This window comes from Pelodiscus sinensis, chromosome 14 (genome assembly GCF_049634645.1).
Source record: "Pelodiscus sinensis isolate JC-2024 chromosome 14, ASM4963464v1, whole genome shotgun sequence".
NCBI classification, from domain to species: domain Eukaryota; kingdom Metazoa; phylum Chordata; order Testudines; family Trionychidae; genus Pelodiscus; species Pelodiscus sinensis.
Genome location: NC_134724.1, coordinates 39,218,693 through 39,231,107, shown reverse-complemented (window position 1 = coordinate 39,231,107; position 12,415 = coordinate 39,218,693). Strand labels below are relative to the sequence as shown.

The 12,415-nt window shown below is 48.3% G+C and overlaps 1 protein-coding gene across 4 annotated transcripts in view; it reads right to left on the bottom strand.

Moving 5' to 3' along the window:
- The window catches only part of CCDC33 (coiled-coil domain containing 33), a 225,859-nt gene that overhangs the window by 166,104 nt on the left and 47,340 nt on the right, over positions 1 to 12,415 (bottom strand). For all 4 annotated transcript variants that reach the window (XM_025183619.2, XM_025183621.2, XM_025183622.2 and 1 more), the window contains exon 4: positions 4,582 to 4,691. In XM_025183619.2, the coding sequence (XP_025039404.2) occupies positions 4,582 to 4,691 (110 nt within the window). The remainder of the gene's footprint in view (positions 1 to 4,581; positions 4,692 to 12,415) is intronic.

The window sequence follows — 12,415 nt, the reverse complement described above, 5'->3', positions numbered from 1 at the left end:
CCTAGAATACTCAAGGAGCTGATAGAGGAGGTATCTGAGCCTCTAGTTATCATCTTTGGAAAATCATGGAAGACAGGAGAGATTCCAGAGGACTGGAAAAGGGCAAATCTAGTGCCCATCTATAAAAAGGGAAATAAGAACAACCCAGGAAACGACAGACCAGTTAGTTTATCTTCTGTGCCAGGGAAGATAATGGAGCAAGTAATTAAGGAAATCATCTGTAAACACTTGGAAAGTGGCAAGGTGATAGGGAACAGCCAGCATGGATTTGTAAAGAAAAAATCATGTCAAACCAATCTGATAGCTTTCTTTAATAGGATAACGAATCTTGTGGATAAGGGAGAAGTGGTGGATGTGGTATACTTAGACTTTAGTAAAGCATTTGATATGGTTTCACATGATATTCTTATCAATAAACTAGGTAAATACAACTTAGATGGGGCTACTATAAGGCGGGTGCATAACTGGCTGGAAAACCGTACTCAGAAAGTAGTTATTAATGGTTCACAATCCTGCTAGAAAGGCATAACAAGCGGGGTTCCGCAGGGGTCTGTTTTGGGACCGGCTCTGTTCAATATCTTCATCAACGATTTAGATATTGGTATAGAAAGTACGCTTATTAAGTTTGCAGATGATACCAAGCTGGGAGGGGTTGCGACTAATCTGAAGGATAGGGTCATAATTCAAAACGACCTGGACAAATTGGAGAAATGGTCTGAGGTAAATAGGATGAAGTTTAATAAAGACAAATGCAAAGTGCTCCACATAGGAAGGAACAATCAGTTTCATACATACAGAATGGGAAGCGACTGTCTGGGAAGGAGTACGGCAGAAAGGGATCTAGGGGTTATAGTGGACCACAAGCTGAATATGAGTCAGCAGTGTGATGCTATTGCAAAGAAAGCAAACATGATTCTGGGATGGATTAACAGGTATGTTGTAAGCAAGACACAATAAGTCATTCTTCCGCTCTACTCTGTGCTGGTTAGGGCTCAGTTGGAGTAGTGTGTCCAGTTCTGGGCACCGCATTTCAAGAAAGATGGAGATATTGGAGAGGGTCCAGAGAAGAGCAACGAGAATGATTAAAGGTCTAGAGAACATGACCTATGAGGGAAGGCTGAAGGAATTGGGTTTGTTTAGTTTAGAAAAGAGAAGATTGAGGGGGGACATGATAGCCGTTTTCAGATATCTAAAAGGGTGTCATAAGGAGGAGGGAGAAAACTTGTTCATCTTGGCCCCTGGGGATAGAACGAGAAGCAATGGGCTTAAACTGCAGCAAGGGAGGTTTAGGTCGGACATTAGGAAAAAGTTCCTACCTGTCAGGGTGGTCAAACACTGGAATGAATTGCCCAGGGAGGTTGTGGTTTCCCCATCTCTGGAGATATTTAAGAGTAGGTTAGATAAATGTCTATCAGGGATGGTCTAGTCAGTACTTGGTCCTGCCACGAGAGCAGGGGACTGGACTTGATGATCTCTCGAGGTCCCTTCCAGTCCTAGTATTCTATGATTCTATTATATGAGTTGGAAACATGAATCGAAGACAACCACAAGGGTCAGCTCAGCATGGATCCCTCTAGAGTTCTCTATTAACCTGTTTGAAAACCTGTGTCCGGGACTCACTGGTCCGGGACTCAGGAGACTGGCCCGGGACTCAGGAGACTGGCGTTCTACTCTCAGCTCCGCTATTGATCTGCTGGTGACCTTGGACAATTAGGCTGTGTCTAGACTACATGCCTCTGTCGTCAGAGGCATGTAGATTAGACACATAGGCAAAGGTAAATGAAGCCGCAATTTAAATGATCATGGCTTCATTTACATTTACATGGCTGCCGCGCTGAGCCGACAAACAGCTGATCAGCTGTTTGTCTGCTCAGCGCGCTAGTCTGGACGCTCCCCTGCCGACATCAAAGCCCTTTGTCGGCAGCCCCGTTATTCCTCGTGGGACGTACCCTTAGTGCCCCATTCTGGGCCTCAGTTTCCCTGTTTGTAAAATGAAGATAAGGATGCTGGCCTGGTCCATAACATTCTTTGAGATCACCAATGAGAGGTAAGTATCCCAGAATTACAGAATATAAGGGATCTCAATAGGTCACTTAGTTCAAGATCCCTGTTCTTATGGCAGGATTCATCACAATCTAGATCATCCCTGACGTGTTTGTCTAGCCTGCTCTTAAATATCTCCAGAGATGGAGATTCTACAACCTCCCTTGGCAACTTATTCCAGTGTTTCCTAACGTCCAACCTAAACCTCCCATTGCTTCTTGTCCTATCATCAGAGACGAAGAACAAGTTTTCTCCTCTGCTTGTCATAACCTTTTAGGTATTTCAAAACGGTTTTCATGTCCCCTCTTGGTCTTCTCTTTTCCAGACTAAAACTCAGGTTTTTCAATCTTGCCTCATAGGTCATGTTTTCTAGATCTTTTTAATCATTCTCGTTGCTCTTCTCTGGACTTTTCCAATTTGTTTACACCTTTCATGAAATGTGGTGCCTAGAACTGGACACAATACTCCAGCTGAAGTCTAATCGGCGCAGAGTAGAGCAAAAGAATTACTTCTCATGTCTTGCTTATGACACTCCTGTTAATGCATCCCAGAACAACAATATATTCATAAATGACCTGGAGAAAGGGGTAAACAGTGAGGTGGCAAAATTTGAAGATGATACTAAACTGCTCAAGATAGACAAAAGCAGACTATGAAGAGCTTCCAAAGGATCTCACAAAACTAGATGACTGGGCAATAAAATAGCAATGAATTTTAATGTTGATAAATCAAAGTAATGCATATTGGAAAAAATAATCCCAACTATATGTACTAAATTATCTGTTACCACTCAAGAGAGAAAGCTTAGCGTCATTGTGGGTAGTTCTCTGAGAACAGTAGCAAAACATGGAAGAGGAAAGGGGGCGGGGGAGGGGCACAGACCTTGCCTCTCTCCACCTCATTGCTCCATCACTGCCCTGCCTTTGCTTCATCCCTCTCCATCTGCCTCTTTCCAGCACTTCCTGGAGCAGCGCAGCTGGAGCCAGTGTGAAGACCAGGACTTTAACAGAGTTAAAAAAAATTAACTAAATACATTCATGGAGGTTAAGTCCATCAATGGCTATTAGCCACAATGGCCAGGGATGATGTCCTCTAGCCTCTGTTTATCAGAAACTAGGAATGGGCGACAGAGGAGGGATCACTTGATGATTCCCTGGTCTGTTCATTCCCTCTGGGGCACTTGGCATTGGCCACTGTTGGAAGACAGGATGCTGAGCTAGATGGACCTTTGGTCTGACCCATTGAGGCCGTTCTTATGTTCTTAATGATGTGCACTTTTTTGCAGCATTGTTACATTGTTGACTCATATTTACCTGGACCCCTAGATCTCTTTCTGCAGTACTCTTTTCTAGATAATTAAACACATCAGAAATGACTATTACTCACAAAGCCCCTTGGGATCCCTGGAAGGACAAATTAGAAGGGGCAGAGTGATGGGTTTTGCTTGCATGACACTAAACTTCAATCTCATGTGTGTTCTTGTCTCCTAGGAGGCTGAGTTAGAAAGGACACTTCACAGTTTGACACCATTTGTCATTATTTCCTGATACACTCATTTCCAGAACAGACAGACCGAATTCTCTCTCTCCTCTAAAGAGGTCCCAGGAGCATTTTGGTTGCTTTTTTTCCCCCTCTCCAACTGGCGAACTTTGACCATCCTAAACTATTTCTCAGTAGGGATAACAATGGTTACACAAGATTTTCCGCTTCTGACTTCGGCCAACTGAAACTAAGCAAATATTTCACAAGTTGGTTGCTGATCAGCCTGGAATTAAATACCCCTGAGGCATGTGTAGCACAGGTTCATGATTACTGTGATTTCAGTTATTTGTATTGCAGTAAATCCCAAGAGCCTGTGATGGACCAGGACCCCATTGTGGTAGGTGCGGTACAAACATAGAACAAAAGACAGCATTTGCCCCCAAAGAGCCACCAATTAAAGTATAAGACAGGAGACAGTAGGGGTACGTCTAAACTACATGGCTCCGTCGATGGAGCCATGTAGATTTGTTGTTTTGGCAAAGGCAAATGAAGCCGCAATTTAAATGATCGCGGCTTCATTTAAATTTACATGGCTGCCGCGCTGAGCCGACAAACAGCTGATCAGCTGTTTGTCCGCTCAGCGCGCTAGTCTGGACGCTCCCCTGCCAACATCAAAGCCCTTTGTCGGCAGCCCCGGTAAACCTCATCCCACGAGGAATAACAGGGCTGCCGACAAAGGGCTTTGATGTCGGCAGGGGAGCGTCCAGACTAGCGCGCTGAGCGGACAAACAGCTGATCAGCTGTTTGTCGGCTCAGCGCCGCAGCCATGTAAATGTAAATGAAGCCGCAATCATTTCAATCGCGGCTTCATTTGCCTTTGCCTATGTGTCTAATCTACATGCCTCTGACGACAGAGGCATGTAGTCTAGACACAGCCTAGGTGGAGACTGAGACAGTCACTCTGCGTGCCTCATAGGTGGATGGAGTTCCAGTGAAAGAATGCAATTCCCCCCGACTCACATGTGTCAGGGTGCAAATTAGTTGGCCAATACTCACCAGCACCAGTTTGAAGTGGTAGTGGTGGAACAATCGGAGATACCTCACAGGAATCTTGTAGCTTGCTAGGACCTCCTTGGTGACTTTGTCGGCCACAGTAAGGATCATATCTGGAAGGGAAAAAGCAGAAATACATATCAAGAAGTACAATACAAGACTTGGGGGAGGCTTTGAACTATTCCATGTTGCCGACCACAGCTGATATTTGGAGACAAGAGGCCAGATTCACCCCAGGATCCGCAGTGGGGTGAAACCAAAGGAGGCACCAGAATGTCTGCCAGCTGCAGAATGGTTGTGGTGTTGCAAGCAGCTGCAACTTCCTCTCTACCTAGAATGGTGAAGGGGGCTGGCCTTGTTCCAAAAGAGGGAGGTCGGGAAGGAAACATTGTCACATTGGAAAATGGGTTTCATCAAAATACAAATTTTCTGGGGGGAAAAGGTCATTTTTGGTGGAATTTTCCACTGGGAAAATTTAAACACAGCAGCAATTTCAGGTCAGGTTGCCATTATTCTCTGTGTCAGCTTGCACCAGCACAGTGCCTCTTGGGTGGTGGTGTTCTGGGTCCCTCATGCCCCCATTCTCCCATGTACATTTCTTGTCTGCCAGGTTACATCACTCCTCATGCACTATGGTCTCTCCTAGGACTGAGCTGCTGTGATGCAGCATAAGAGTCACAGGATCCCCTGCCCCCTCCCTGCACTGTGGCTTGGAAATGTCTCTAAGCCAGGTTTGCAGTTCTGCTCAACGTGGAAGAGTCTGACAGAACTGTATTGTCACAGACAATACAAGCTTTGCCTTATAAACCACCCTACAGAATGTCAGAGAGAGTTAGGCCCTGCTACAGAATGCTAGAGACTGAGCTGGAAAACTTCTTGAGAAAGGGTCTCAGTCGTGATTCAATTCCATGGCTAGCTGCCTAGAGCTCACCGCAAAGTCACTCTAGATTCTCTCAGCTTTGTGCTGAATTCTATGGGCTCTTATGCCAGACAAGAATAGCCCAACCTGAGCCTCTCTCCTCCATCTCTCCTGCACCAATCCTATACCTGAGGCTGGGAATGAAGCTGTTCTTCACTGGCTGAAGGAGCTGTCGGGATGGTAGACTCTGCAAGGGCTTGTTATACTCCCTGTGTGTGGCTTCTTTATGCCACTTATGCCAGACCAGAGTCAGGCTGTGAAAGGCTTGCCACATGGGCTTTGGAGCTGTGTCGGCTAACGCAACGGTAATGTCTGGCATTGACGGAATGCAAACATGCATGGCCCATCCACTCTGGAAATCGCGCGGGCAGGGTGGGGAATTAACACGTGTTAAAATCCAACCAAAATGCCAGCATGGACACACTCTGTGATTAAAATAAATGCATCAGAGCAAGAGCCTGGCGTTGGCACTTTCTCTTCCCTGAGGACTAGTTCAGCACACGAGCATGTCACCAAAGGCATGGCCATGGGAAGTCCTCACCATTTAAAAGCACCTGAATCATAGAATCACAGAGCACTAGAGCTGGAAGGGACCTCGAGGGGTCATCGAGTCCAGTCCCTGCTCTCACGGCAGGACCCAGCACCATCCCTGGCAGGCATCTGGGCAGCCTGCTCTTAAATATCTCCAGAGATGGAGATTCCACAACCTCCCCAGGCAACCTCCTTGGGGCTGCTCTGCACTCCATTGTGGAGTGTGTGCAAGCAGGGAGTCATGCAGCGGGCTCTCTGCTAGTTAGAAGGGTCTTTGCACAGGCACCGAGGAGTCTGAGGCAAAGGTTGCTCCCGATGGCTGGCAGAAGAACAAGCCAGGAAGCAACACATCCAGTGTCTCCATTCCCACCTGGCACTAGTGCTTGAGAGCAGCTGCTGTGCTGACTCAAAGGACACAAAGCCTGTCCACGAGGAGGTGGATTTCTCACCTTCAGTGCTGAAGCAGTAGCCCCTGAAATGAAGCCCTCTGTTTAGCCATAACATTGGTGCTGTTTGGGCAGCTACATGCTCCTCCCCCTCCCTCACCTTTCCAGTAGACCTCATCCCTGAATATCCTGTGACAGAGGGCACATTTCCCAGGCACATTCATTCCCTGGACACTCCACTAGGATGCAATGGCCTGCTGGGTCCACCGGCTGCTGGCCAGCCCCTTGCCCCACCTGCCCATAGTGTTTGGGGAGACCCCCCCCCCCCAACAACACATCACCCCTGAACAGCAAGACAATGGAAATGATGCCTGGGAAAGCCGGACAGCACCAGTCCTGAATGGTTTGGACACAAGAAATCCTGCATCTTGTCTAGATGGCTCTTGTGATCCCTTCTGCACCTTCAGTTCCAGAATTCTCTGGTTATAACAGTTCTGCTCCACGGCCTTCCCTTGCACTAGTATCTTAACCCCAGATGTTCCCAAAGCGCTCTGCAGTAATGCAAAAAACCCTCCATCAGCCACTCAGCTCTTACTTGGTAAGGGAAACAGGCCCCATACTGCATAGTTGAGCAACAGTTTTACACATTGTCAGGAAGGGACTGGAATTTGCCCAGGTATCTGCAGGGCTAGCAGGCAGTGTAGGGTTGCAGAAAAGATTTAAATACCCTGAAATTGAGCCAGTATTCCAGAACCAATGGCTCAACTTTGAAATGGAACCTGGACATATTTTGGGGTGATCAGTGCTCAAGGCCAATTGTACGTCCCATGTGAAAGCCAGCTCTTCAGACAGCACAACGCTCCAGGGACACTGGGCAATGCTGACTCAGAGGGAAGAGAGTCACTAACACCACTTCTTGCAAGCAGCACCCAGACGGCATCCTCTCTGAGATCCTGGCCACGCCAGGCTGTGTTCACAGAGGACACCCTGCGAGCTTCCCGCTCAGAGTGGGGATGGCTGCAAGGGAACCAAAGTAAACCAAATCCCATCAGTTGCTAGGGAAGCATGAAGCTTGCTAATGGCTTAGATACGATACCTGCAGCCTGTACCCCCCTCACTGCCCTAATGCATAAGTCAGGCCAAGCCCCGCTGCATTGAGAGAGCTTGCTGACCTGATTAGACAGCTCTGAGGCAAGGGAGGCCCTTGCTTTATGTCTCCGTGAAAGGAACTTGCCTCATTAGCTCCCAGCTTTGTCTTCCCCTGGCAGGGCTCCTTTATGCCTCCAGTCACTTGAAGGAGCGGAGGCCTGTTAGGCATGTTGGACCTGTCACGGGAAGAATGGAATCTTGCCTCCCCTATCATTAACATGGCCTTGCTTTCCACTCACCCATCACCACAGCAACAGCCTGCTGCCAGCTCCTCCCACACTCCCTCTTCACCTTCCTCCACAATCCACAGCTTTAACCCCTTCCGTGGTCCCAGATTAACCCGCTGGTATCCCAGTGACGTCTGCCGCCCCCCGGAAAACCAGGAGAAAACACCAATCCCAGGGGCAGCGCACGGGGACGGGGAGTGGAAGGGTCATATGCCCGACCCCAAATGCTGTAGGAGGGGAGGGGTAAGGGAACAGCAGCTGATGGGGCCAGAAACTCTCCCTTTCCAGCCACACTGCCTGGCTACTGCATGCTCCTTGGCAGCCTCTGGCCATGCTGCTTGGCATGAACAGAACCATTGCCTCCCCAGGTAATGGGACAGAGAGAGGAAGAAAGGGGAGGGGATGGTGCAGCTACACTCTGCTGAGTCCCAGGCAGCTTCTGGCCACATTGCCTGGGGCGCTGCCCAGTTTCCTCTAGCACAGGGAAGGGAAGGAGCAGGGCCGCTACAGCCTGGGGCACTGCTTGCCTGGTGCAGCACAGTGGGACAGAACCCGCCTCCACCACCGCTCCCGGTAAGGTGTGATGAGGAAGGGATGGACAAAGAGACCATGTGGGCCCTGGACTAGGGGTGGCACAAGGAGGTCACATGGCCCTCTATGGCTGGTGCCCCCTTTTGTTTTCCTCCCCAGTAGTTATCTCTGTCCAAACCATACTCCCTTGTCAAAGGCAAATCAATGAAAAGCCCACTGCATCTTGTTATATTGCTATTTACACTTAGCTCTGGCTATCACCAGCCTAATTACTGATTGTACTGATGGACAATTTCACTCTTCCCTTCCCAAGGCCCCAGGCAGGATGCATTGAAGTACATGCTTAAATCCATCCCAGTTCAGGAAAGCACTTAACCTCAAGCGCAAGTCTAAAGCTAAGTACACGCTGGAGTACTGTGCTGAAATGGGGCATGAGAGTCTCCTCTCCTCCCGCCTGTCCCGCCTCTGACTGGAGCTGTATGTCTTTCTGCTGTTACTTTTAAAAGGTAGCTCATGTACAGGCAGACTGTTTTTGTGACAGGTTGGGTTACAGTGGTCCCCCTGAGACTGTTATCTGGTCAGCTAATCATACCACTGAGCCTGCCTACCTGCCCTCTGGGGCGCCCACGACCCTGTCCTGTTGAGCCAGACCTGAGTCTCCCCCAGCCAAGGCCCAGAGTTGAGGTAACAGCCCCCAGCAGAGCAAAACAGACACTAAGAACAGCTCAGGTCCAGGAAGGCCCAGTCACTGGGACTTCATACAGCATCCTGATGCACAGCCCCAATGGGACTTCAACCCCAAATAAATCTGTCTCGCTCTGCATAAAGTTTATGCAGCATGAGCTCAGAAGATGTTCACTCTCTTTAACAATGAAAGAGAGGCAGGCACAGCTATTGCCTACAAGCACACACACGGTAACAACCATTTACACTGGGTTTCATGATAAACAAAAATAAAAAGTAGGATTTAAGTTGTTGCAACTGATAACAGACAGATCAAAGAAAGCTACTAATCTAAAATAAAACAAAACATACCAGCTGAGCCTAATGCACTAAGAGAAGATGTTACAAATCATAATTTCTCACCCTAGTTCTTATTTCAGATAATGTCCTTCTCAGGCTAGGGATGGCCTTTTTTTTTCTGAACTGGGTCTAGCAGCTTCTCTCCACCCCTGTCCTTAGAGTTCCTTTGTTTCCAACGGGGATGTCAAGGGGTAGACTAGACAATTAACCAATAAGCCTAGGCTGATCAGTTAATCTAGTCACCTACTCGCATTCCTCCCCCCCCACACTTGCTGCCTCTGTGTGAGTCACCCTAACCCTAACCTCTCTATCAGAGGCAGAAGTGTGTGTGGGGGGAGGGAGGCTACTGGAGCAGCCTCTGTCTGCAGTGGGCCCAGGCTCACCGTGGACATAGGCTGCTCCATGGGAGGCGGAGCAGCCTCTGTCCGTAGGGAGCTTGGACCCTCTGCAGACAGAGGCTGCTGCCAGAGAAGCTTCTATCTGCAGCCAGGCAAGGCCACTGGTGAGAAAGGCTGTTTCGCAGCAGCCTCCCCTGCTCCTTCCTCCCAGCAGCTTCTGTCCGTGAGGAGCTCGGACTGCCAGCAGACAGGGGCTACTGCCACCTTGTTCTGCTGCCTCTGTATCAGAGTCAACAGTGTGGGGCAGAAGGCAGCTGGTCTGGTGGGGAGCTGTTTTTTAAACTGGCTCCCCTCTCAGACTATATCCGGCCTGGCATCTACAGAGGCAGTAGCATGAGGTGGCAGGGGGTCCCCCAAGAATGGGGGCAGAGCACACTGGCTGCTAGTCTTGCCCCCGGCAACTATACAATAGTCAACTAACCACTAAGAATTCATGCAGTTAGTCGACTATTCTATTACCCACTAACATTCCTAGTTTCCAGATGTTTTCATGTATCTCTTGGGGTGGGGTGCAGTTTGTGAAACCAGCTGAAGACAACCACTGTTTGTTTCCCACTTCTTAAACCGCTCCCCTGTTCCTATCCCTATTCTGACCCTGCACCCCATTCTGCTTAATAACTCTTGGAGTCTTTTTTTTTTTTTTGCTTAACAATGTTGGTTTCCCCCCTTTTTTTCCCCCTCAATAGAATTTTTCCCCTGGTGCTTTTTTTGGGAGGGAGGGGGGCTGTTCGCTATTTTTGGTTAAACCATCTGGCAACCCTACGTGTAAAGGGAACCCTGGCTGATGGTCAGTCAGGCTCAGTGGCACCCCAGGGTAACACATCACAGCAATGGGCCACATTTGTGTTTCCTCCGATAGAGCTCAGTAGAGGGTCAAGGCCTTGCACTACCTCCTATCTGAAACAGAATCATATGGGCTACAATATTTTTAGGCTAGTATTGTCCTTGCTGGAGCAATAGGTTTTGACAGAAAAACCCCAAATTATGTGACCGAGATAGGGACGTATGGCCCTTTAACGCTAACAAAGAAAGGCCAGACTTGGTGTAAATCACAGTATCAGTCTCACTGGGGTAACAAGGTATTTTAGTGTCTAATGAAACCTACAGAAACTAGGGAGAATGATTTTTCCTTGGGTTAGAAAAGTATCTTCTAGTGAACTCTAAGGGTGTGTCTAGACTACATGCCTCCTTCGACGGAGGCATGTAGATTAGCCAGATCGGAAGAGGGAAATGAAGCCGCGATTAAAATAATCGCGGCTTCATTTAAATTTAAATGGCTGCCCCGATCTGCCGATCAGCTGTTTGTCGGCAGATCGGGGGAGTCTGGACGCGATGCCCCGACAAAGAAGCCTTTCTTCATCGACACAGGTAAGCCTCGTGAAACCAGGCTTACCTGTGTCGATGAAGAAAGGCTTCTTTGTCGGGGCATCGCGTCCAGACTCCCCCGATCTGCCGACAAACAGCTGATCGGCAGATCGGGGCAGCCATTTAAATTTAAATGAAGCCGCGATTATTTTAATCGCGGCTTCATTTCCCTCTTCCGATCTGGCTAATCTACATGCCTCCGTCGAAGGAGGCATGTAGTCTAGACACACCCTAAATGCCCATATTTAAAGGCTTTAAAGCCACTAAAGGCTTTAGCCCTGACACCTCATCATTTTCTGCTCTGTATCTCACCTCCAAGCATATATAGGTGTAGTTACACACACAGAGTGCCATACCCTGAGCTGGTGTCAACTGATGCCACTCCATCAAAGTCAGCAGAGCTATGCTCATTTTCATGAGTGGAGGATCTGGCCCAGTTAATTTAGTCTCCCTCTGCACCCCCACTTCCTGTCAGCCTGAGACAGGCAAGTACAGTCAGTACATCAAATGGTTTTATTTCACTTAAGGGGTAGCGTTAATAGAATTACATGTAATACTATAACTAATTTCCACTCTGCCTCAGTGTTCATTTTGCAAGCATCTGATTTTAATCTAATCAAAAACTCTAGTGCCATTTACATTATTACAACTTAACTGCACTGTGATTGGAACAATCACGCTGGGAGGCCTAACCATCACTGCAGAAGGGAAGCTTCTAACTGGTAAGGACTGAAAAATAATCAGACATGTGCTGGAGCAGAACTGAGGAGCCCAGGCAAATCTATGCTGGGCTCTGGGCTTGGAAGTGTACCAGCGCTGAATTCAGGTACACTGACACTGCTGTGTGCAGAGCCAGGAATACATTTGCAGGCACACTGCATAAGAACATATGAACGGCCACACTGGGTCAGACCAAAGGTCCATCTAGCCCAGTATCCTGTCTTCTGACAGCAGCCGCAGATCCAGACAGAAGTGAATTTCCACAACTATGGGGGAAGTCCCAGAGAACTGTTTCATAATAGGACTGAAGTGTGTTGGCAGAGCTGTTCATGGACCCATTGACAGGGGCTGATTTTCAGAGATGTGGAACAGCGGAGTTGGCCCTACTTTAAGCAGGGCTTGGACTAGATGACCTCCTGAGATCTTTTCCTACCCTAATCTTCTATGATTCTCGCTTACAGCTCCCACTGTCTTCAGCTAGAGTTGTGGGTACTCGCATTTCTAAAAACCCAGCCCAGACCAGAATGAGGATCCAGAACCACAACTGAAGATTGGGGCTAGTAAGCACTGACCAGTGTTACAGGGCTG